The 26,535-nt window shown below is 42.7% G+C and overlaps 1 protein-coding gene across 1 annotated transcript in view; it reads left to right on the forward strand.

The window, feature by feature from the left end:
* Positions 1-26,535, forward strand: part of LOC138753025 (uncharacterized) — an 86,958-nt gene that overhangs the window by 10,408 nt on the left and 50,015 nt on the right. Inside the window, 6 exon segments of the mRNA XM_069915619.1 lie at positions 121-507; positions 1,594-1,652; positions 3,355-3,620; positions 5,044-5,608; positions 5,693-5,789; positions 24,941-24,963. Coding sequence (XP_069771720.1) covers positions 121-507; positions 1,594-1,652; positions 3,355-3,620; positions 5,044-5,608; positions 5,693-5,789; positions 24,941-24,963 — 1,397 coding nt within the window.

Here is a 26,535-nt window from a genome sequence, read left to right on the forward strand (position 1 = left end):
ATTCCACTTCTGGCAGATCACTTCCAACTTGACAATGTTCTACCACATCATCAGTGCCCTCGACCAAGAGACTGCAGCCAGAGTGGATGACCTGATACACGCCCCCCCCCCCTACCCCAGAGGAAAGTAAATACCCAGCTCTCAAGAAGCTCCTCTTAAGTACTTTTGGCCAGTCCAAGTGCCAGCTGGCCACCAGGCTCATGCACCAAGATGGCCTTGGAGACAGAGCACCATCCACCATCCTTATGGATGAAATGCTAGTGCTGGCAGAGGGCCACAATCTGTGCCTCATGTTTGAGCAGGCTTTCTTGGAACAGATGCCGGACGACATACAATTGCTGGTAGCAGATGAGGATTTCTCGGACCCATGCAAGGTCGCGGCCAGAGCAGATGTCCTGTGGTGCACGAAACATGAAAATGAGTCTGTCATGAATCAGGTGTTGCGTCCCAACCAAACTGGGCATAACCGCACCCCAGCAAGCTGGCAGAGGCACCAAACACGAACTGGTGCTTTTATCACCAATGCTGGGGGGGGGGGGGGGGCACAGGCACGAAAATGCAGGCAACCCTGCTCATTTCCACAAAACGGTCAGGCCAGCCATCATAAAATATAAATCAAACAAAAAGAAAGGAAACAATCAACTAATCATTAATCGGTTATAACATATGGCTAATTGAAAAAGGACCCATAAACTTGATAAGTTTAAATCCGTTACAGTAGAGGACATCTGATTTTTTCCAAAGTTAGACATGCCATCATGTCATAGAACCAAGAGTGTGAGTAGGAGGGGCAGCATGTTTCCATCGTATCAATATTGATCGTCTGGCAATAAGGGAGAGCTGAAAATCTTGCTCCCACATTTTTACAAAGAGAGCAAAATTAAGATCAATATAATTAACCAATAGTAAAATGATAAAACATTTTAAAAAGACAAAAACAACCACAACTTTGACAAACCAAAATGACTTCACATAGGAAACCCAATCTAAAACTAAATCCCCCTCCCCCATCAGGCTGTCTTTCGGAACAGCAAGCTAAAAAATAAACCATCCACACATTTCTCTGTTGGCAGCACTCTAATTAATTGAAAACTAAACCATACTTCCATAGAAAACAAAACATATTTTGAATAAAGAGAGAACCGCAAGGACAAGACAAAAAATACATACTAATGGCTATATTGCCAAATTTGAAATTGTAAATAAAGTTTATTAGTATTTCAAAGAAGCTGAAAGTAAGTCCTAACTAATAAACTCTTAGTTGTAAAAACATCAAAAAAAAGGGAACTGAAACATTAACAATCCTGTAGAAGGATTTTAAAAAATGGACTTACTTTCAATTTTTATTTTATGGATAACTAGCAGGATACCCGGCGCTGCTCGGGAAATAAAACACTCACTTGCTGACTACATGGTTGAAACAAAATGTTTCCTGCTGCCTGCTTCCTGTTTGTCTGGAGACCTGAGGCACTGAGGCGAGGGTATTGCTGCTGCTCTTTCCTGGTGCCTGCTCCTTGCAGGCCTGGAAACATCAACAGTGAGACGAGACTGACGTTCCTCTGCTGTCTCTTGCTTCCTCCTTTGTCAACCGAGATTGTCACCTGGACCCATCAAAGACAGAAATCCGAGCCCGAGCCCTCTCCGACCAATCCGTAAACCCAGACTCTCATTGACCCAATTCTGCCCCCTGCTGGACACACAAATCTACTGCAGTGGAGGAGTACAACAGTGAGATCGAGCGGTCCAACCAGCATTGAACTACAACCAGAATTTTGTCTCGAGAAACCGAAGCAGAGTCCTTATTGGGCCCCACATTAAACTACTGCAAAGGCCCTTCGGCCCACTATATCCGTGTCCTCCATGTTGCCAAATCAAACTGATCCCTTCTCCATCCCTCCGTTTCTTGGTTGTTGAGTCCCTGTCAAAATTACCCTTAAACGTTGCGATTTACTTCCATAACCACCCTGGCAGTGGGTGTGAAAAATCTGCTCCCTCCATCTCTCTCACACAAGGTTCTTTTTATTGTCACATAATCTTTCTTTGGCTTGGCTTCGCGGACGAAGATTTATGGAGGGGGTAAAAGTCCACGTCAGCTGCAGGCTCGTTTGTGGCTGACAAGTCCGATGCGGGAGAGGCAGACACGGTTGCAGCGGCTGCAGGGGAAAATTGGTTGGTTGGGGTTGGGTGTTGGGTTTTTCCTCCTTTGCCTTTTGTCAGTGAGGTGGGCTCTGTGGTCTTCTTCAAAGGAGGTTGCTGCCCGCCAAACTGTGAGGCGCCAAGATGCACGGTTTGAGGCGATATCAGCCCACTGGCGGTGGTCAATGTGGCAGGCACCAAGAGATTTCTTTAGGCAGTCCTTGTACCTTTACTTTGGTGCACCTCTGTCACGGTGGACAGTGGAGAGCTCGCCATATAACACGATCTTGGGAAGGCGATGGTCCTCCATTCTGGAGACGTGACCCACCCAGCGCAGCTGGATCTTCAGCAGCGTGGACTCGATGCTGTCGACCTCTGCCATCTCGAGTACTTCGACGTTAGGGATGAAAGCGCTCCAATGGATGTTGAGGATGGAGCGGAGACAACGCTGGTGGAAGCGTTCTAGGAGCCGTAGGTGATGCCGGTAGAGGACCCATTATTCGGAGCCGAACAGGAGTGTGGGTATGACAATGGCTCTGTATACGCTTATCTTTGTGAGGTTTTTCAGTTGGTTGCTTTTCCAGACTCTTTTGTGTCTATTTGCCTTGGCGAGTCTGTTGTCTATCTCATTGTCGATCCTTGCATCTGATGAAATGGTGCAGCCGAGATAGGTAAACTGGTTGGCCTTTTTGAGTTTTGTGTGCCCGATGGAGATGTGGGGGGGCTGGTAGTCATGGTGGGGAGCTGGCTGATGGAGGACCTCAGTTTTCTTCAGGCTGACTTCCAGGCCAAACATTTTGGCAGTTTCCGCAAAGCAGGACGTCAAGCGCTGAAGAGCTGGCTCTGAATGGGCAACTAAAGCGGCATCGTCTGCAAAGAGTAGTTCACGGACAAGTTTCTCTTGTGTCTTGGTGTGAGCTTGCAGGCGCCTCAGATTGAAGAGACTGCCATCCGTGCGGTACCGGATGTAAACAGCGTCTTCATTGTTGGGGTCTTTCATGGCTTGGTTCAGCATCATGCTGAAGAAGATTGAAAAGAGGGTTGGTGCGAGAAAACAGCCTTGCTTCACGCCATTGTTAATGGAGAAGGGTTCAGAGAGCTCATTGCTGTATATATATATATATATAAAATGTCACATACATGATGTATTTTAACTTCTGCCTGCTGTAAGGCAACCAAAGAGCCGCCAAGTGCATTACCTGGCGCCCTGCACAATAGGAGAAAAGGACACAGAAGGGAGTCACTTTACAGACACTGAGTTGCCGCGGATTCACCGCAGCTTCTGTAGCCGCACGATCCATCCGCAACTCGAGCTCCAGAATCCTAACCTACATCACGGTCAGGAAGCCATCAGAGCCTGATGTCCCTCGTGAGCCCTTGCCCTCTCGAATCCTGGCTCCAATACCTGGTTCCCATGAGCCAGTCTTCAGCAGCCCGCAGACCATTCGCGTCTTCCGACCACAGGTTGCCTACAGCCTGTCGGGGTGCCTCGGCCGTTGAGACGCTCAGTGACTTGTAGGGTCGTCTCCTCTGGTCTCTTCCACGGGGTTGGAGGGGGAGTGGGAGTGGGGGGGGGGGGGAAGGGAAATCTCCCTGTTACTGGTGCCTTGGAGTCTGCAACCCCGCGTGGCCGCTGCCGAGCACAGGCACGCCATGATGTTGGTTACAAACCCCGCGGTTACAGGGTATTACTCGCAGACATGGTCGGCTGCGTGGACCCTCCATGAACGATGCAGTAGATGTGTCTCCGCTCTCCCCGTCACAGCTCCGTCTCCCTGTTTGAAGGGACGACCAACAAGCGCATTTACTCCGTGTCCCCATTGTCCGGGGCTGGTTTTATCTCAACCACCAGCTGCTTCTGTTCGGACTGGTGTTCGTGTTGGACTTTACACACAGACCCAGTCCGAAGTGGAAGATTGCAAGTGGTCGGAGTCCAAAGGGTTAATGTTTCTTTCTGTTCCATTTCCGGCTATGTTTGAGGTGGGTGGGTTTGCGAACGATTTACTGCCCCCATTCTTGTTATGTTTTGAAACCACAGGTTTGTGGAGGATAAATGAGAAACCTTGACATTCTACTTATCTCGGGATAATCTGGACACCACTATTTCAACTTGACAATGAAACCTCATCAATGCTGTGAGAGATGGGAAAACTGATCTAAAATTATGAACATGAAGGAAACTAAAATTCATACATCAGTTAATGGCTGTAACCAGTACAAACAGGATGAGCTTGGGGATTAGGATGCAGGAAAGCAGAGTCAGCACGATTAACATAAGAATCTTCTACTCTTTGTGACAAGAGCCACTATAAGACTAAGATAAGGAGTGGTAAGGAACAATAGAATGTAGGAAGTTGAGGTAGTCTGGATCAGATAAGGGTCTCCTAGCCCTGGACAGAAGTACCAAGTCCTACATATCTAATTAGCTAACCTTACACAGATTTATACATATTAAATTAGCCAACCCTAGACAGGATGAGCCAACTCTGCATATCAAGAGACTGTAGCCCCCAGAATCAGGAAGGTGTGAATAAGGACAATAACATGAAGGGACACCGACAGGATACCCCCTGGTCCTCCAAGTATACTGAAACTGCACGTAGGCAGGAAGGATTGCCTAATGCCAAACCTCTCCAGCAGGAGGCAGAAGAATGTAAGGGGGAGGGTATTCCTATACTGAAATCAACTGAATAAAAGTTGGGTGAGCCCCAGTGTATGTGTGTATTCCCAGGGTAAGGGGAAGCACCCAACTTTGCATTGTTGTTAAAATAAATGTTCTTTGTTCTCAATTTTTGTCTCGAGCAATTTCATTAAAGGTACTTCTATTTCTAACAATGCCATGAGCGCCATTTGAAAGAATGAGCTGAATATGTTCTGCCCTGTTTCATGCCCCGTCCCGCACACGAGACCAGTTGGAAGTGGCCGGGACACCAACACACGGAAAACTCGCAGCCAAATCCCATCCATTCCGCAGGCGCCTAGTGGCCGGGTGCGGTACTGCAGGGGCTCGGCTCTTCTCCGCTGTGAAAGGAGCTTGAAGCAGGCAGTGCTGCGACTGAACATGGCTTCGGGAGACCAAGTGGCGTCTTGGACCGAGGAGGGGATTCGTCCCATTTGCCTGGAGTTCTTCACCCATCCGGTTGTACTGCAGTGTGGGCACAACTTCTGCCGCTCCTGGATCACGGGGTGTTGGGAAGGGGAGGAGAGAAACTCCTGCCCGGAGTGTAGAGCAGAGTTTGCGGAGGGAACTCTCAGGGGAAACCGGGCCATGGCAAATCTGGCTGAGAAAGCTCGAAAACTGGACCTGAATCGGGCAGAGAAGGAGAGGAAACCTCACTGCGGGGAACATCGGGAAGAACTGAAGCTGTTTTGTGAAACTGACCAGAAACTGATCTGTGTGGTTTGTGCGGCTGCGCGGGAACACAAGTCTCACAACTTCATGCCCATAGAAGAGGGTGTTGAAATTTACAAGGTAAAAGCAAACAGGGGCTGATCATGTGGTTGCATAATTGTTCCTCGTTGTCTGACACTTTTATTCTCTGATTCTCAACCCCAGAATCGGGTGAAATCTTCCTTGGAATCGCTCACTGAAAAGAAATCAGCCATCGAACTACTGGAGCAGCAACAGAAACGGAGGATTTCTCGGGTGAGGGGTTCCCACTTTCGATTTCCTGCTCTTGTGTCGATCTGATCTCTGTGATGCATGCTGTCGTGGGGCAGGTCGTGCTAATATCGCCTAGTTCTGGTCACCAGGTCCGATCCCCACTCTGTCCCAGGACCCAACCCCACACTGACCGGTTCTACCTCTTACCCAACTCTCCTGGTCCCGTCACTTCCAACCTCCATCCACGATCTCGCACAGGCCCTCCATCACTTCAACGAGTTCACTGGATGGACCCCCTCATTTCACTGTGGTTGATCAGACCCTCTACACCTCCATTCTTCACAATGAACATCTCAGCCCGATATTTCTTCATCAATCCCAGACCAAATGGGGAGGAGTCTCGTGATGGAGGAGTGGCCGGTAGGAGAATACCAGCCCTCTCCAGAAAAGAAATAAAGTGAAAAAAAACGCAATACTCAAGAAACACAAAACACAACAAATAAAAGATAAAGGTGTGGAGAAAAGAAAGAAAATGGCACCTAAGAAGGAAAAACCAAAAACAACGGGAAAAATGAAGAAGGAAAGAGGCTGGAAGAGAAAGGAGAAGGGCTTACCTGCAGGAAGAGGGACTGCAAAAATGGCTCATTGAGCCAAACAGAAGTGCACACCAAGGAAAAGGAAAACCAGCGGGACAGTGGCCCAGCTGTGGAGTGAACTTAACACTGTGTGCAACCAGCTGAGAGATGCCCACAGCAGGGATCTCAGCTGGAAGAAGAGGAAAGCAATGGGAAAGGGAGTGATGAGAAAGAAAAACAGCAACAGGAAGCCCAACAGATAACCAAAAGAAGAAGACCAAGCTCTGCACAGAGGAATAGAAGGTAAAATAGATGGACAGTATATAGATTTTTAAAAAAAATCAAGAAGAAATGAAAGCATTAAAAGAATGGTTGACATTAGAATTTAGTGAAATGCAAAGGAAAATGAAAAGTACAGAAGAAAAAGTGAGTAGAATAGAGCTGGTCATGACAGAAAGAGGGAAAAGATTAGAAAATGTGGAAGAATGAGAAACGGCTGTAGAAATGGAAGTGAACGACTTAAGAAGAAAATTGGAAGAAAGTGACAAAAAAGTTAGAGTCACAAGAGTTGTTCGCTCAGAAAATGGATATAATGGAAAACTATAGTAGGCGAAACAATATAAAGATAGTGGGCCTAAAGGAAGATGAAGGCGGCAAAAATATGAAAGAATTTATAAAAGAATGGACCCCAAAAGTCCTGGGAAGAAATGGAAATAGAAAGGGCACACAGAACACTAGCCCCCGAAACCACAGTCACAACAAAAACCAAGATCAGTTTCAGTAGAATTTCTGAGATACACGACAAGAGAAAATATATTGGAGAGGGCATGGAATAAAATTAGAGAAGACAAAAAGCCATTGGTATACAAGGGTCAAAAAATATTTTTTTACCCAGACATAAGTTTTGAACTCCTTTAGGAGTTCCTCTTCCTCTTCCTATGGAAAAAAAGGCTATAAATTTATGTTAGGATATCCAACTGTGCTTAAAATAGTTATCCCGGGGGAGCAAAACAGACTGTTCTCAGATCCGGAGAAAGCAAGAGAATTTGCAGAATGCCTGCATGGCAGAACGAGAGATGAAGAGATGTAACAAGAAGAAAGAATGATGACAAACTACATATAAAGATGTACAAATAACTAAAGAAGGGAAAGAAAAGAGAAGTAAGGGAGAGGGGGTAGAAAGGGGAAAAATAGAAGAAAAGAGGGTGAGCTTTGTTTAAATGTGAAGATAAAAGTCTTTTCTGGGGGGTTGGGTGGGAGAGAATAACAGTTACTGCGAAATCAGTTGATTCTTGCGAGCAAGTTCGCAATCCGAATGGAGAGGGGAGTTGTGGTTGCCCAGAAAGGGACAAGGGGCAACTCAGAGAATGGGGGGGGGGGGGAGGGAGACACTTGGGTTAAGGGAATTTTAGATGCGGGAGTTGTTGAAGTATTTTATGTTTTAGAAGTGTTGTCATACATTGAGTTCAAAAAGGGAAAACTGAGAGATGAAAATGGGGAAAAGGGAAAAGGTGGTGGTGAGGAAGCGGAAATGAGGTGTAAACAGAGTATGAGATGGCCATGTTGAACTATATGACTATAAATATTAATGGAATACATAACCAAATCTAAAGGAAGAGGCTATTAAATTTACTGAAAAAAGAAAAAAAATAGATATAGCATTTGTGCAGGAAACGCATCTAACTGAAGTGGAACATAATAAATTAAAGAGAGAGTGGGTAGGGCACGTAACGGCAGCATCATATAATTCAAAAGTCAGAGGTGTAGCTATATTAATCAATAAAAAATACCAATCAAAATAGAGGAGGAAATAATAGATCCAGCAGGGAGGTATGTAATGATAAAGTGCCAGATATATTTAGAATTTTGGAATTTGGTCAATATATATGCACCTAATGAAGAGGATCAAAAGTTTATGCAAGATATCTTCTTGAAGATTGCAGATACGCAGGGGAATATATTGATAGGAGGGGATTTTAACCTTAATTTGGACCCAAAGGTGGATAAAACTGGACAAAAGACTAGCAAAAAGAACAAAGTAGCCAAATTTATGGTTAAATCAATGCAGGAAATGCATTGGATATCTTCTTTAGCTTGGCTTCGCAGACGAAGATTTATGGAGGGGGTAAAATGTCCACGTCAGCTGCAGGCTTGTTGGTGGCTGACAAGTCCGATGCGGGACAGGCAGACACGGTTGCAGCGGTTGCAGGGGAAAATTGGTTGGTTGGGGTTGGGTGTTGGGTTTTTCCTCCTTTGCCTTTTGTCAGTGAGGTGGGCTCTGCGGTCTTCTTCAAAGGAGGTTGCTGCCCGCCAAACTGTGAGGCACCAAGATGCACGGTTTGAGGCGATATCAGCCCACTGGCGGTGGTCAATGTGGCAGGCACCAAGAGATTTCTTTAGGCAGTCCTTGTACCTTTTCTTTGGTGCACCTCTGTCACGGTGGCCAGTGGAGAGCTCACCATATAACACGATCTTGGGAAGGCGATGGTCCTCCATTCTGGAGACGTGACCCACCCAGCGCAGCTGGATCTTCAGCAGCATGGACTCGATGCTGTTGACCTCTGCCATCTCGAGTACTTCGACGTTAGGGATGAAAGCGCTCCAATGAATGTTGAGGATGGAGCGGAGACAACGCTGGTGGAAGCGTTCTAGGAGCCGTAGGTGATGCCGGTAGAGGACCCATGATTCGGAGCCGAACAGGAGTGTGGGTATGACAACGGCTCTGTAAACGCTTATCTTTGTGAGGTTTTTCAGTTGGTTGTTTTTCCAGACTCTTTTGTGTAGTCTTCCAAAGGCGCTATTTGCCTTGGCGAGTCTGTTGTCTATCTCGTTGTCGATCCTTGCATCTGATGAAATGGTGCAGCCGAGATAGGTAAACTGGTTGGCCTTTTTGAGTTTTGTGTGCCCGATGGAGATGTGGGGGTGCTGGTAGTCATGGTGGGGAGCTGGCTGATGGAGGACCTCAGTTTTCTTCAGGCTGACTTCCAGGCCAAACACTTTGGCAGTTTCCGCAAAACAGGACGTCAAGCGCTGAAGAGCTGGCTCTGAATGGGCAACTAAAGCGGCATCGTCTGCAAAGAGTAGTTCACGGACAAGTTTCTCTTGTGTCTTGGTGTGAGCTTGCAGGCGCCTCAGATTGAAGAGACTGCCATCCGTGCGGTACCGGATAAAGAAGGAATACTCATATTATTTGAGTAGACATAAAACATACTCAAGGATTTACCTGTTCCTGTTGTCAGCCCATATCCATGTGAGAGTTAGGAAAACAAAATATAACGCTAGATTGTTTTTGTCACATTTGTGGCCCGAAATGTGAAGTTAATAAAACATCAAACACAAGTTTTATCAGGTAAACTACTCAGCGTCTTTATTTTCCAGTTTCCTCTGTTCTCCTGCTTGTGCTCTCATCTCTCCCTCATACCACGTGACTTCCGGTACATCTCATACATATTCATTATCATGACATCCCTCCTTTAATCAGAAATAAACTTTACCTTCACTTACCAATATCCCTCGGAAACCTACAAACATCGTAACTAATGGTAATACTATAACTCAACTACATAAAATTTACTTCCTACAGCACTCATACATGCACTTTATGATATAAGATTAAAATACTGTCCCAAAGTTCTTATTAAAACTATGGCACAAAGTCTTCGTATCGTTTGGGCACTTTCCGGTTTCGTTTCGGCCTGCCTGCGATATTGTCGTCGCTTCTCGGTTGTTCACTCTCGGCGTCGGAAATACTGCTCGCCACGACTTCGGGTGTTTCTGGCGCTCTAGTCACTTCATCAGGAGTGCTGGTAACTGCCTCTGGAACATCATCAGGTCTCTCAGTTTCAGCATCTCGTATTGGCCTTTCAAACTCTTTGCTCGATGTATCTCTGGACTGGTACCTTTTTACACCTGATACATTTCTCTTATACAGGACTCCAGTCGGAGACTTGACTGTCACCATACTGCCACTTCTGGATACGACAGTATAAGGTTGATGGTAATAAGGTGTGTCTAGCTTACCACCAGTTTCATGCCTCACTAGAACATTATCTCCTGGCATGATGTCTGAGTACTTGGCTCCACTTTTCGAATCTGTGTACAGCTTTGCTGCACCTTTCTTTTCAGCATCGTGGTCCCTCATCTCCTGGTCGTCTCGGATTTCCTTTATTTCTGGCATTTTTGTGCAGATTTTTCTCCCAAAAAATGCTTCTGCAGGACTTTTTCCAGTGGTTGCATGAGGCGTTGCTCAATAGACAGCCACATAAGATAGCAATGCTTCTCGCCAATTTTGTCCTTCTGCGTGTGCAATCCTCAATCGTTATTCAATGGACTGATTTTGTCTCTCTACTTCTCCGTTGGCTTGCGGCCATTTCGGACTTACTTTATGATGGTGGATACCTGTGGTCCTCATGTATTCCGCAAATGTCTCTGAAATGAATTGTGGACCATTGTCAGAGTATAATGTAACAGGTAATCCATATCTTGCAAATATCTCTGCTAATGCTTGTATTGTTTTTTCAGTGGTTGTGGACTTCAACACCACGTACTCATAGTATCTGCTGTAGTAATCTATCACTACCATAATTGATTCACCCGTCGGTAAAGGTCCAAGAAAATCAACAGCTATGTCGATCCATGGTCCTGTCGGGAGTTGCGTACTCCGGATCGGTTCTGGCGGATTACTCCTACTTGTGATTTGACATCCGTGACAAGTTTTAACAAATCTCTCTGCGTCTTTATCACAACCTGGCCACCATACCTTGGTTCTGAGGTTTTGCTTGGTACCAACAATGCCTAAGTGTCCTTCATGCGCTAAGGATACGATCTTCGGTCTCAATCTTTGTGGTATCACCAATCTGCAACCTCTCAATACACACTGTCCAATGCAACAAAGTTCGTCTCTAATGGGAATGTAAGCCTTGTGAGTACACTTGTCCCATTGTCCACTCTGTATGCATTCTCTTACTTCCATGAGTTCTGGATCACGTTCGGATTCTCTCTTGACTTCCTTCGTAGTCACAGCTTTCGGTGTCGACTGAATAGCTACGAAGCATACAAAGCTCTCTGTTTCTGTTCCCAATTCTGACTTGGATTGTGGACCACCATCCTTCACCAATCTGGACAGCAGATCAGCAATGTTTGCTTTCCCTGCAATGTGGATTACTTTATATTTGTAGGGTTGTAGTCTGAGTACCCATCTCTCTATTCTGGCAGATGGTTTGGATCTAGGTGCATAGATCACCTCTAATGGCTTATGATCTGTGATGAGTTCAAATTCAATGCCGTATAAATATGCATGGAACCTCTCACAGGCCCATACAAGTCCGAGTGTTTCTTTCTCTGTCTGAGAGTATCTTCTTTCCACATTTGATAACGATCTGCTGGCATAGGCAATGATTCTTGGTCCTCCATCATGCATCTGGACCAACACGGCTCCTAAACCAACCGGGCTGGCATCCGCTATGACTTTGGTTGATGCCGCCGAATCGTAATATCCAAGAGTTTTTGCATCTGTCAGGCTTTGCTTCAGCGCTGTGAACGCTTTCTTCTGCTCAGATCCAAAATGAAATGGTACACCTTTCCTGGTTAATTTCCTTAGTGGTTCTGCCACTGTAGCGAAATTAGGAATGAACTTTGCACAAAAATTGACCAATCCCAGGAAAATCCTCACCTCTGTTGCGTTCTGAGGTGCACGTGCCTCTTCAATAGCTTTCACCTTGGCCTCTGCAGGGTTTAGTCCTTCCCGTGTAAATCCATTTCTGACACACCAAACTGGCACTTGTTTCCATTCATGGTAAGGCCTGCCTCCTGTCTAGATAATACACGCCTCAACTGTTTGTCATGCTCTTCCTCGTTGGTGCATGGACTATGATGTCGTCAGAAATGTTGGCAACTCCAGGAATGCCTTGAATCACTCGATGGATTTCATACTGGTAGATCTCTGAAGCTGCATTAATTCCAAATGATAGTCTCTTGTAACGATACAATCCACAGTGAGTCACAAATGTTGTTACATCTCGGGAACCTGGATCCAGCTCTAATTGATGATAGCCCCATTTCAGATCAATTTTTGAGAATACCTTGCTGGTAGTTAGTTCTTGAAGTATTTCCTCCACTGTTGGTATAGGGTGTCGTTCTCTAATTATAGCTTCATTGGCCATTCTCATGTCAACACATAGTCTTATGTCACCCTTTGGTTTGGGCACAATCACTACGGGACTGACCCATTGTGTCGAATGTTCCACTGGTTCTATAATGTCTTGTTCGATTAATTCTTTAATTTTGGCTTCAACTTTCCCACGAAGTCCAAACGGAGTTCGGCGCATTGGTTGTGCTTTGGTTTTGACCGTTTCATCTATCGCTAGCTTCAATTGTCGACCTTTCAGCTTTCCTACTCCTTGGAAGACTGCGGGGAATTCTTGCTTCATATCCTCGTATGACTGAATTGAATTGACACAAGCTCCAATATGAAGTATTGCCAGGTCTTGCGCTGTGCTTCTACTCAACAATGGTTCTCCCCTCTCTTCTATGACCATAAACTCTGCTTCGGTGTACTTATCTCCAGCTTCAACAGTTGCAGTAAAACATCCAATGGTCTGCAATGGCTTGGTTGCTGTGTATGGATACAGTTTCTTGGAACACTTCTTTGAGGTACAGATGATCTTTTTCCTTTTTAATTTCTCCCATAAATGTCGATCAATCACATTACTGTCACTGCCTGAGTCTACAATGACCTGCACTGTCACTCCACCAATGATCACTGGGACCTTCTCATGATGTACTTCATTCAACGTAAATTGGTAACAACTCTGTTCCTCCTGGGTATCATCATTGTCACCGTCTATCTGGCGAATGGTATCTTTCTTTCCAGGATACTTTCCTTTCCCCCAGGCTTTGCCTTTGGAAGTTGTACTCTTCCTCTTCTGGTCTGCATTGGACTTGCTTTTGCACTTTGCAAAATGGTCCTTACCTCCACACTTTCTGCAAACTTTGCCTTTGGCCGGGCAATATGGGTCTTTTCCAAAGTGACCTCGGTTTCCACATCGATAACACTCCAAGTCCTGTGTCGACGTATATCTTGGCTGGTTATGGCGATGTGAGAGCCTCTTAATTTGCTGGCTTGAGTTGTCTTTCAGGGTCATGGTATGAAATTGCCCTTCAACAGCCTCTAATGCAGCAGCAATGGTTAAAGCATCGGTGAGTTCCAACTCACTCCCTCTTTCCAGTAGACGTCTTCTGAGTTTATCTGATCTGCAGTGCTGTACGACTTGATCCAGTAATTGGTTGTCCAAATTAGCTGGCATGTAATTGCATCCAACAGCTAGCTGGCGCTGTCTCGTCACGTACTGAGCAATTGTCTGGCCATCTTCTTGTCTCGTTCTTCGAAACAAATGGCGTTGAAATGTAGCATTCTGTGTCACTACATAGTGTGCATTTAATGCATCTACTGCTTTCCGGTACTCATCCTTTCTTCCAGTATTCAAAAGTGTTTTAAATGTTTCCCGAACTGCAGGACCAGCAGTGAAAAGAAGTAACGCCCTTCTCTGCGCTTTTTGTTCAACTGTACCGGTATGTAGAAATAGGCTACGACTGTCGGTGTAGGATTCAAATTCTTCCAGTCATGCCTTCCACTTCACACTTACAGTGCTTGCATCACCCGTTGGGTCAAAATGAGCAATTCCATTATGTGTTAGAAAGTCACTGTCTGCACCAGCCATGAGGAAATATTCCAGCCCCAAAAGTACTGAGTCACAGAGAAAATTCTTATCACCTTGAAGTCATCTGTAATCCTCTGTAATCTTGTTTAGTCTTTAATTTTCTTCAAGCTTCTTTCATCCTCGTCGCCAATGTCACATTTGTGGCCCGAAATGTGACGTTAATAAAACATCAAACACAGGTTTTATCAGGTAAACTACTCAGCGTCTTTATTTTCCAGTTTCCTTTGTTCTCCTGCTTGTGCTATCATCTCTCCCTCATACCACATGACTTCCGGTACATCTCATACATATTCATTATCATGACAATTATCTGATCATTCACCCCTATTATTTGCAATAGAACTGGAGGACATCTCACCAAGAAAATATAGATGGAGATTAAACTCCATGCCACTTAAAAGACAGGAATGTAGAGAATTTATTGAACGCCAAATTGAAAAGTACTTTGAAATAAATACGTAATCAGTGAAAGACAAATTTATATTATGCGATGCAATGAAAGCCTTCATTAGAGGGCAGATAATAGGTTATGTAACTAAGATGAAAAAGGTCTACAATTGGGAAATAGAACAATTGGAAAGGGAAATAGTAAGTAAAGAAAAAGAACTAGCAACAAGGGAAAATACAACAAAAAGAAGAGAATTTGCAGACAAAAAAAATAAAATGTGAAACATTACAAACGTATTAGGTGGAGAAGAACATAATGAAAATAAAGCAGAAGTATTCTGAGCTAGGAGAAAAAACACACAAAATACTAGCCTGGCAACTTAAAACAGAACAAGCTAAAAGAACCGTATTGGCATCAAAGAAAAAGGACAAACAAATTACATATAACCCAACAGAGATCAATGAAAACTTTAAGGAATTCTATGAACAATTATACCGAACTGAGAATGAAGGGAAAGAAGACAAAATAGATGAGTTTCTAGCTAAAATTGAACTACCAAAATTGCAAGAAAAGGAGCGAAACAAATTGATAAAACCATTTGAAATAGAGGAAATACAGGATATATTAAAAAAGCTACCGAACAATAAAATTCCTGGAGAGGATGGACTCCCAATAGAATTCTATAAAACATTTAAAGAGTTATTAATTCCTCCTCTCCTGGAAGTCATGAACCAGATAGAAGAAACACAAAACTTGCCAGATTCATGTAAAACAGCAATAATTACAGTAATACCAAAGATGGGGAAAGATCCACTAACACAAGCATTAGATAGACCAATATCTCTACTTAATTCAGATTATAAGATAATAGCAAAACTATTAGCAAACAGATTGGCCAACTGTGTACCAAAAATAGTAAAACAAGATCAAACTGGATTTATTAAGAAAATATGAACAACGGACAATGTCTGTATTCCATTAACAATTCATGCAGTACAAGGAAATAAGATACCAACAGTGGCTGTTGCTTTAGATGCAGAGAAAGCCTTTGACAGGGTAGAATGGAATTATTTATTCAAAGTATTACAGAGGTTCAACCTACCAGAAAAATATATTAATTGGATTAAAGCATTATCTAAGGGACCATTGGCGAAGTTGACAGTAAATTGATATGTATCGAACCAATTTAAATTAAGTAGGTCAACTAGGCAGGGATGTCCACTATCTCCCTCACTGTTCGCTTTAGCAATAGAACCATTGGCAGAACTGATAAGAACAGAAAATAAAATAAAAGGGATAAAAATACAGGAGAAGGAATATAAAATCAGATTTGCAGATGACATCATAGTATACTTAACAGAACCAGAAATATCAATAAAAGAACTACATTAAAAAATTGAAGGAATATGGAGAAATATCGAGATAAAAGATCAACACAAATAAAAGTGAAGCGATGCCAATGAATAATGCAGATTATGCAGAGTTCAAAAAAGAATCACCATTTAAATGGCAAACACAAGTAATCCAATACCTAGTTATCAGATTAGATAATAATTTAGGCCACCTATACAAATTAAATTATTAGCCATTAATGAAGAAATTACAGGATGACTTAGAACATTGGAAAGAATTGCCACTAACATTGATAGGGAGGGTAAATTGCATTAAAATGAATGTCTTCCCAAGGTTACAATACCTATTTCAATTGTTACCAATTCCCTTTACAGAGAAATTCTTCAATGAACTAAAGAGAATAATAAGGAAATTTTTATGGAAAAGGAGGAAACCGAGGATAGCGCTAGATAAATTAACAGAATGGTACAAACAAGGCGGTTTGCAGCCACCAAACTTTCAAAATTATTATAGAGCAGCACAATTAAGGTATCTATCAGATTTTTATCAAACAAGGGAAATACCAGATGGACCAAGATAGAGCTCAATAAAATAGGGGAGAAGGTACCAGAACATATACTTTATAAGTGGGATGAAAAATTGGTGCAATATAGAAGTTCACCAGTATTGCACAATTTACTCAACATATGGAAGAAGATTCACGTAGAAAGGAAAAAAAAACAAACGATAAACTAAAAAAATTATTATTGATGCAAAATCAACTCATCCCTTTCACAATAGATAATCTTTTCTTTAGAGAATGGGAGATAATAGGTTATGTAACTTCTTTGGCTTGGCTTCACGGATGAAGGTTTATGGAAGGGTATGTCCACGTCTGCTGCAGGCTCGTTGGTGACTGACAAGTCCGATGCGGGACAGGCAGACACGGTTGCAGCGGTTGCAAAGGAAAATTTGTTGGTTGGGGTTGGGTGTTGGGTTTTTCCTCCTTTGTCTTTTGTCAGTGAGGTGGGCTCTGCGGTCTTCTTCAAAGGAGGTTGCTGCCAGCTGCCCTCTGTGTCACCAAGATGCATGGTTGGATGCGATATCAGCCCACTGGCGGTGGTCAATGTGGCAGGCACCAAGAAATTTCTTTAAGCAGTCTTGATACCTCTTCTTTGGTGCACCTCTGTCTTGGTGGCCAGTGGAGAGCTCGCCATATAACAGGATCTTGGGAAGCCGATGGTCCTCCATTCTGGAGACGTGACCCACCCAGCGCAGTTGGATCTTCAGCAGCGTGGATTCAATGCTTGCGGACTCTGCCAGCTCGAGTACTTCGATGTTGGTGATGAAGTCATTCCAATGAATGTTGAGGATGGAGCAGAGACAGCACTGGTGGAAGCGTTCTAGGAGCCGTAGGTGATGCCCGTAGAGGATCCATGATTCAGAGATGAACAGGAGTGTGGGTATGACAATGGCTCTGTACACGCTGATCTTTGTGTGATTCCTCAGTTGGTTGTTTTTCCAGACTCTTTTGTGTAGTCTTCCAAAGGCACTATTTGCCTTGGTGAGTCTGTTGTCTATTTCGTTGTTGATCCTTGCATCAGATGAAATGGTAAAGCCGAGGTAGGTAAACTGGTTGACCGTTTTGAGTTCTGTGTGCCCGATGGAGATGTGGGTGGGGGGGGGGGGGGGTCTGGTAGTCATGGTGGGGAGCTGGCTGATGGAGGACCTCAGTTTTCTTCAGGCTGACTTCCAGGCCAAACATCTTGGCAGTTTCCGCAAAACAGGACGTCATGCGCTGGAGAGCTGACTCTGAATGGGCAACTAAAGCGGCATCATCTGCACAGAGTAGTTCACTGACAAGTTTCTCTTGTGTCTTGGTGTGAGCTTGCAGGCGCCTCAGATTGAAGAGACTGCCATTGGTGCGGTACCGGATCTAAACAACGTCTTCATTGTTGAGGTCTTTCATGGCTTGGTTCAGCATCATGCTGAAGAAGATAGTAAAGAGGGTTAGTGCAAGGATGCAGCCTTGCTTCACGCCGTTGTCAATGGAGAAGGGTTCGGAGAGCTCATTGTTGTATCTGACCCGACCTTGTTGGTTTTCGTGCAGTTGGATAACCATGTTGAGGAACTTAGGGGGGCATCCGAGGCGCTCTAGTATTTGCCAAAGCCCTTTCCTGCTCACGGTGTCGAAGGCTTTGGTGAGGTCAACAAAGGTGATGTAGAGTCCTTTGTTTTGTTCTCTGCACTTTTCTTGGAGCTGTCTGAGGGCAAAGACCATGTCAGTAGTTCCTCTATTTGCGCGAAAGCCACACTGTGATTCTGGGAGGACATTTTCGGCGACACTAGGTACTAGTCTATTAAGGAGAATCCTAGCGAAGATTTTGCCTGCAATGGAGAGCAGCGTGATTCCCCTGTAGTTTGAGCAGTCTGATTTCTCGCCTTTGTTTTTTTTACAGGGTGATGATGATGGCATCACGAAGGTCCTGAGACGGATTTCCATGGACCCAGCAGAGCATGAAAAACTCATGCAGTTTGGCATGCAGAGTTTTGCCGCCAGCCTTCCAGACCTCTGGGGGGGATTCCATCCATACGTGTTGCTTTGCCACTTTTCAGTTATTCAATTGCCTTATATGTCTCTTCCCGGATAAGGACCTCATCCAGCTCTAGACTCAAGGGCTGTTGAGGGAGCTGGAGCAGGGCGGATTCTTGGACTGAGCGGTTGGCACTGAAAAGAGATTGGAAGTGTTCTGGCCATCGATTGAGGATGGAGATCTTGTCGCTGAGGTGGACTTCGCCATCTGAGCTGCGCAGAGGGCTTTGGACTTGGGGTGAGGGGCCGTACACAGCCTTTAGTGTCTCATAAAAACCCCTGAAGTCGCCAATGTCGGCACTAAGCTGGGTTCGTTTGGCGAGGCTAGTCCACCACTCATTTTGGATCTCCTGGAGTTTACGCTGAAGATGGCTGCATGTGAGACGGAAGGCTCGTTTCTTCTCTGGCCAGGAAGGCTTTGCAAGATAAGCCTGGTGGGCAGATCGCTTCTTTGCTAGCAGCTCCTAGATTTCCTGGTTGTTTTCATCAAACCAGTCCTTGTTTTTCCTGGAGGAGAAGCCCAGTATCTCTACAGTGGATTGCAGTATGGCCGTTTTCAGCTGATCCCAGAGGGTTTCAGGAGATGTGGCCATGAGGCAGTTTGCATCCCTGAACTTTGCGTGGAGGTTTGCCTGGAAGTTTCCTCTCAGTTCGTCTGACTGCAAGTTTCCAACATTGAACCTCTTTCTGGGGGCTCCACTGTTCTTGAACTTTGGCTTGAAGTGAAGGTTGAGCTTGTAGCGAGCAAGCCGATGGTCATTGTGGCATTCTGCGCTTGGCGTGACCCTGGTGTGGAGCACATCTCGTTTGTCTTTTCCTCGCACCAGAATATAGTCCAGGAGGTGCCAGTGTTTGGATCAGGGATGCATCCAGGTAATCTTCAGGCTGTCTCTCTGCTGGAAAAGGGTGTTAGTAATGACAAGCTGCTGTTCTGCGCAGAGCTCCAACAGGAGGTGCCTGTTGTCATTGCACTTGCCGACACCATGCTTGCCCAGGATTCCTGGCCAGGTTTATGAGTCTTTGCCGATGCAAACATTGAAGTCGCCAAGGATGACAATCTTGTTGGCTGTAGGGGTGCGTTGGATGAGGTTGTGCAGATCAGTGTAGAACTTGTCCTTTTCTGCTGGTTCCACCTGAAGGGTTGGAGCATAGACACTGATGAGGGTGATGCGACGCTTGTTTTGAAGGGGGAGTCGCATGGACATGATCTGGTCAGAGTGGCCTGTCGGGAGGTTTTGAATTTAGAGGCAATGGAGTTCTTGACCATAAAGCCAACACCAGATAGGCATCGTTCAGCCAGAGGTTTGCCAGACCAATAGACTGTGTAGCCCGTGCCGTGTTCTTGGAGGCTGCCTACATCTGCAAGGCGGATTTCGCTGAGAGCAGCTATGTTGATATCGAGCCTGAGGAGTTCATGTGCGATGAGGGCAGACTGACGTTCAGGTCGGTGGCTGTCGGCCTTGTCTAGCATGGTTCTGATGTTCCAGCATGCTAGCTTGAGTTTGTGTGCATCTTTTGAGGGGGAGGACGTGGACATGTCCTCGGGCCTGCGCAAAGGAGCTTTTAGGTGGAGTGCAGTGTGCGCAGTACTGGCCCCACCCTTTACACCCATGGTTCGTGTGCCATGGCCAAGCAAGCTGGGATGTGGCAGCGAGGTCCTTGGGTCGTAAGTTTTATAGTGTCCTTCTCCTATGCAGGTTGCATAACCAGGCTGGAGAGGCCTGCCTCCCCTTTTAGGTCGAACCATATCTGGAGATCGACAACCGCTGTCCACAGTTATGGAGTGGTGCGCCCTGGAATCGGCCTGCGTGCATTTGAGCAGTTGTTGAGCAGTGGGAACTAGCTATTTCTCAGCCTAGTAGTTCTGACTCGAATTCAGGCAAATGAGATTAGTGTCCCATCATCCCGGGGTTACCGACCTTGCCCTCGTTTCGGGCCTGAACCCTTCCTCAAGGAGTGAGCCAGAAGCAGGAAATTATTTAAAGGGTTTACCTGGTGATGGCAGCCTGTGTTCAGTGCTCAGGCAGCGGTGCGGGCAGACCTGGTCTTGGCTGGTTGTCTCTCGCTGCGCTGCGCTGCACTGCACTCGGGCGTCGACCTAGCCGTCGAGACTGGGAACGGAGCGGCCGCCAACCTCACGCTGAAGGTAAAGGCGTGACAGCAGCCAAGTGCTCAAAGAATTATCGAGGACCCTTTTCTGTCAATCACACAGGATCTTTGACCCTCTACCCTCAAGGTGGTGGTACAGGAGCATGAAAAATCAGGTGTTACAGGTGCATGAAAAATCAGTTACACTATCATAACAGATATCTAACCAATCCTCTTCAGAAAAAATAAAACCAATATCCGCTTCCCATTTAATTTTAGATTTATCCCAACACTTTTTATCCATACCATCCTGTAATATTTGAAACATAAGTGAAATATAACCCTTCGCTGGTACCTTCATAAGAAAAGTCTCAAATTTAGTCATTTTAGGTAAAATCATCTCTCTACCAAACATACATTTTACCAAAGATCAAATTTGATAATAAAGAATTCTTATCAATACCAAAATCTTCCCTCATCTGATTAAAAGATAAAAACTTACCCTCTTTAAAACAATCTCCCAAAATTTTCACACCTTTAAATCTCCAATGCAATAAACTTTGATTATGTATTGAAAAAGAAATAAGTTGATTATTATACAACGGAGTCAAAGCCAATAATTTTCCCCTAGAACCTATCATTTTATTTTTCTTTATCCATAACTTCATTACATGTTTTAGTATCGGCACATTATATTGTTGTAACAAATTCATATTCCACCTAAACAAAAATAGATGTATTTCAAATCCAGAAATACTTGCCATCTCAATTTTAGCCTCATAATAATTTTGAAAATGTGGTAAACGTAATCCCCCTAACTCATATTTCCAAGTTAATTTATTCAAAGCTACTCTCGAAAATTTACCCCTCCATAAAAACTCCCTAACCATTTTATTTAAATCTCAAAAAAAAAATTTTATCAAGTAAATACGGAATAGATTGAAACAAATATTGTATACACGGAAAGATATTCATCTTTATCCTTCCCATTAAATTAATAGGTAAATCTTTCCATTTAATTAAATCAGTTTTAATTTTTTTAATTAACGGAGCATAATTTAATTTATATAAAGATTGATAATTAACATTCAAAATTATACTCAGATATTTAATTCGATCAGTCCACTTCAAATTAATAATATTCTTATAAACTGAATAATCTCCTTCACTTACCGGTAATATTTCACTTTTTCCCAATTAACTTTATATCCAGAAAGACATCCATATTAAACATTCCTTCAAATGGAAAAGTGACTGAGCTGCATTTATTAAATACACCAATACGTCATCAGCAAATAAATTAATTTTATACTCCTCGTCTAAAACTTTCATACCTTGTATCTGTGTATTTTGTCTTATCAACTGTGCTAAAGGTTCAATCACTAACGCAAACAAAGCTGGTGATAAAGGACAACCTTGACGAGTTGATCGAGTTAACTTAAAGGATTCCGAAATCAAACCATTTGTCAATACTCTAGCTACCGGTTTACGATATAGAGCCCTAATCCAACCAATAAAAGAAGGACCAAACTTAAATTTCTCCAAAACTTTAAACAAAAAATTCCATTCAACTCTATCAAATGCTTTTTCTGCATTTAAGGATATCACCATCGGATGATCTAAAGATTGTCAAAATCTATTAATCAAACTAATCACTCGCAAAATATTATCTGAAGCATATTTATTCCTTATAAAACCTGTTTGATCAATATGAATGAACTTTGGTAAAAATTTAGCCAATCTATTCACTAATACTTTAGCTATTATTTTATAATCTATAAAATTGGTCTATATGAAGATACCTTCAAAGGATCTCTATAATTTTTTTAGGAATTACTGTAATTAAAGAACTAGAACAACACTCAGGTAAATCATAATGTTGTCCAACTTGACTTAGTACATCCCCAAACACTGTAGATAAATCATCATAAAAATGTGATTTTTTTAAAATTGAAGGGTCTTATATGCATTGATTTGAGTTTTTATATAAAGATATTATTGGTATTTAGTAATAATAGTAGATATGTCAAAGTTGATGTTTACTACTTTTAATGTTCGAGGATTAAATAGTCTGATTAAACGTAAGTGAGTCTTGGCGTATATTAAGAAAATGAAAATTGATATTGCCTTTTTACAAGAAACACATTTGAATGTGAAGGAAAGCGTGAAATTAAAAAGGGATTGAGTTGGGCATGTATATTCTTCTTCATTTAATTCTAGAGCTAAATGTGTAGCAATTTTGATACATAAAAATTTATCTTTCGAATTACAATAAATGGAGGAAAAGGCAGGATGTATTCTAAAATTGAATTGTAAGATTTTTAGTGAATATTGGACTTTACTTAATATTTATGCTCCAAATGCAGATGATGAAGTATTCATTTCAGATGCATTTTTATGTTTGGGTCAAGCTAATGATAATATTTTAGTTGGTGGTGATTTTAATTGTGCCTTGGAACCTTTATTAGATAAATCTCTGAAGAAAGTTAAAAAATCCAAGATGGCAATCCAGGTCCAAGCATTGATGAAAGATCTTAATTTAGTAGATATTTGGAGATGTCTTAATCCGACAGAGAAAGATGTTTCCTTTTATTCATCTAGACATGAATCGTTTTCAAGGATTGACTTCTTTTTAGTATCGGCGCATTTACAAGGGAAAATACAACAAGCGGAATATAAAAGTAGGGTGATTTCAGATCATTCTCTGTTATATTTTACATATGAAACTTCTGAGAAAATTCAAATAGCTTATCGTTGGAGATTTAATACAATTTTGTTTAAAAAATACAGAATTTATTGGTTTTTTGAAAAAATAAATTAATTTTTTTTGAAAGAAAATTCTAAGTTTGTATTATGGGATGTTATGAAAGCCTATTTGAGAGGACAAATAATTAGTTATCTAAAATAAAAAAGAATCAATTAAATCAGAGTCTTGAATTAGAGAAACAGATCGATGAGTTAGAAAAGGAATTTCAGAAAGATGCTACAGAAGATCAGAAAATAGAATTATCTAGGCTGAAATTGAAATATAATACCTTGCAATCTTATCAATTTGAATGTGTGATTAATAGGACTAAACAACGGTATTACGAATGGGGAGAGAAAGCACACAAGGTATTGGCGTAGTAATTAAAGAAAGAACAGATATCGAGGACTATTAATGCTGTTAGACGGAATTCTCTTATTACATAAACTTTGTGAGATTAATGATGAATTTTATTCATTTTATAAAAAGTTATACACATCTGAAGGAAAACAGGAAACTGGATCGATTGATTTTTTTTAATCACAGTTGAATATACCGATATTAGAGGATGGAGATATACAGGAGTTAGAAGAACCATTTACTGATTCGGAAATTAAAATGGCTATGCTGGAAATGCCGAATGGTAAATCACCTGGTGATGATGGATTTTCGGTTGAATTTTAATAAAAAGATTTATAACAAACATGTACATCAAGCTGCAAGAGAAGGAAAATGATGAAATAAGCTACAAACCCAAGCAAAAGTGGGAAAAAGATTTAAACATAAAGTTAAAAAATGAAATATGGGAAAAGTTATGCTCTGGAACTATGAAAAATATAATAAACATGAGGTTTTGCTTGATACAATGTAATTGGCTACACAGGCTATATATCACACCCTAAAAGTTAAATAAATGTGATCCAACAATATCAGATAGATGTTTTCGCTGTAAGAAGGGAATGGGAACAACAGTAAATGCAATTTGGGCATGTGAGAAAGTGAAAAAGTTTTGGGAAGATCCAAATCAAGTATTAAATAAACTCACAAAAAGCAACATACCAAAAAAATCCAGAGATCTTTCTTCTAAGTAATATAAGAAGTAAAGAATTAGGCCTCAAATTGGATGAAGCACAAAAAAGATTTATTATGATAGCCTTAGCTGTAGCAAAAAAATGTATAATGTCAACTTGGAAATCAGAAGAGAGCCTGAGAGAACAGCAATTGTACATGGAAATGAATAAATGTATTCCATTGGAAAAAAAAACATATAATTTAAAAAATAAAGTCACATTATTTGAACAAAATTGGGAACTGTAATGGAACACAACAGAGAGGGCTGCAGACCTCCACCCACTAAAATGATAAAATGAGAAGACAAAATGACCTGATCCAGTTTGTAAAAGTAGATGACACAATTTTCTTGTTTATTTTCATTGTGTGATGACATTGTTTAATGGTTTTTTTGTATTGTATATGTTGAACATTTAATGGGTTTGGAGGGGGCTAGGAAGGTAGGGGGGAAAAGGGGGGAGAAAATGCCACTGTGTATATTCAAGAGAGAAATGTTTGTGTGTATTTTGATTGATATAGTTCATAGTGTGAAAAATAAATTAAAAAAGAATACCAGACCGAACCAAACCCATTTCAGCCCACGAGTCTGTGCTGCCCATTTTTCACCCAATTAACCAACACCACCAGTACATTTCAAATGTTGGGAGGAAACTGGAGCCCCCGGGGAAAACCCACACAGACACAGGAAGAACGTACAAATTCCTTACAGACTGTGCGGGATTCGAACCCCATCCCAATTGCTGGTGTTGTAAAAGCAGTGCGCTGCTACATCAGTTATGTCCCTCTCTAATGCCAACTATTCTGCCCAGACCAGCTATGCAAACGAGATTACAAGCCGAAACAGGCAAGGCTTTTCAAATCACCCTCTGCCATATCAATGACTACGTAGCTGCTGCCTTCTGCACGCATGATAAACTCGGTAACATTTTCCACTTTCCTGTTAACTTTTACCCAACCTCAGATCCGCAAGGTCCATGTCTGGCAACACTATCCCCTTTCCTGATCTCGCTGTCTCCATCTTGGGAGACGAACTCTCCAAATATATCTTTTATAAACTTTCCAACTCCAATGGTTACATTGTCAATAACCTTCATGCCCTTTCCTTGTCAGGGTACATCCATTTTCTCCCACTTCCTCTGTTTCCATCACATCTGCTCCCAGGACATGGTATTCCATTCCAAAAGATGCAATATATTTCCTCTTTTCAAAACTTGGCTACCCCTCTTCTGCCATCAACTCAGCCTTTACTGCATCTTCTCTCTTTCCTGTACAACTTCCTTGGCTCCATCCACCCCAAGATACAACAGAATTCCCCTCAACCTCACCTAACACCATGTCAGCCACTGCATCGAACATATTATTGTGACCCCACCACCAGACCACTTTCATCAGCTACTATTCCCCCTCGACTCCCTCATCCAATCATTCCCACTAATTGCCTGAACCTACCCCTGTGCCCACATCTCCCTCACCTCCATTTGTGGCCTGAAAAATCCAAGTGGAGCAACTTTCAGCTGTGAATCTGCAGGGGTCATTTACTGCATCTGGTGCTCCTGATGTGGCCTCGTACATGGGTGCGACAGGATACAGACTGGGTGATCATTTTGATCTGTGCACTGCAACTGCAAAGATCAGCCAGTGGACAACCATTTTAATTTCACACATCATTCCCACACCAATATGCCTATCGACAGCCTCGTGCACTTCCAATCTGAGGCAACCTGTAAATTGGAGCAGCACATTAGAGGAGCAAAGTTAGTGGAAAGCTAATACAATATCAGTGACCTGCCAAACTATTATTTTGCACAGTCCTACTAACCTGCACCCAGACCAGAGCACTCCATACCTATCACACTCAGGTACCCCTCAAATGTTTTTACTATGTTACAACTGAGCTTGCGTTCACCACTTCAGCTGGCAGCTCATTCCACACACCCACCCATCTCTGCATGAAGTATGTTACCCCTGAACATTTCCCCTTTCACCCTTAACACATACCTCTCAATTTTATATCTCCTAACCTCATTATAATAAACCTGCTTGTGTTCACTCTATATTTACCCATCCTAATTTTATATTCAAAAATGTGCAGGACTTGTAGTTTAATTTGTGTATTTAGGTGGCATGGACTCAGGGGCCGCAAGGGTCTGTTACTGTGCTGCTTTGCTCAATGTAAAACATAAATAAAATTCCTTCTATTCCATCTGGCCACATTCCAATCTGACCACATTAGCACCAACTTCTCCAATTTTTGTAAACTCCTCCCCCAATTCTCTCTTTTCCC

This window comes from Narcine bancroftii, chromosome 2 (genome assembly GCF_036971445.1).
Source record: "Narcine bancroftii isolate sNarBan1 chromosome 2, sNarBan1.hap1, whole genome shotgun sequence".
NCBI lineage: Eukaryota > Metazoa > Chordata > Chondrichthyes > Torpediniformes > Narcinidae > Narcine > Narcine bancroftii.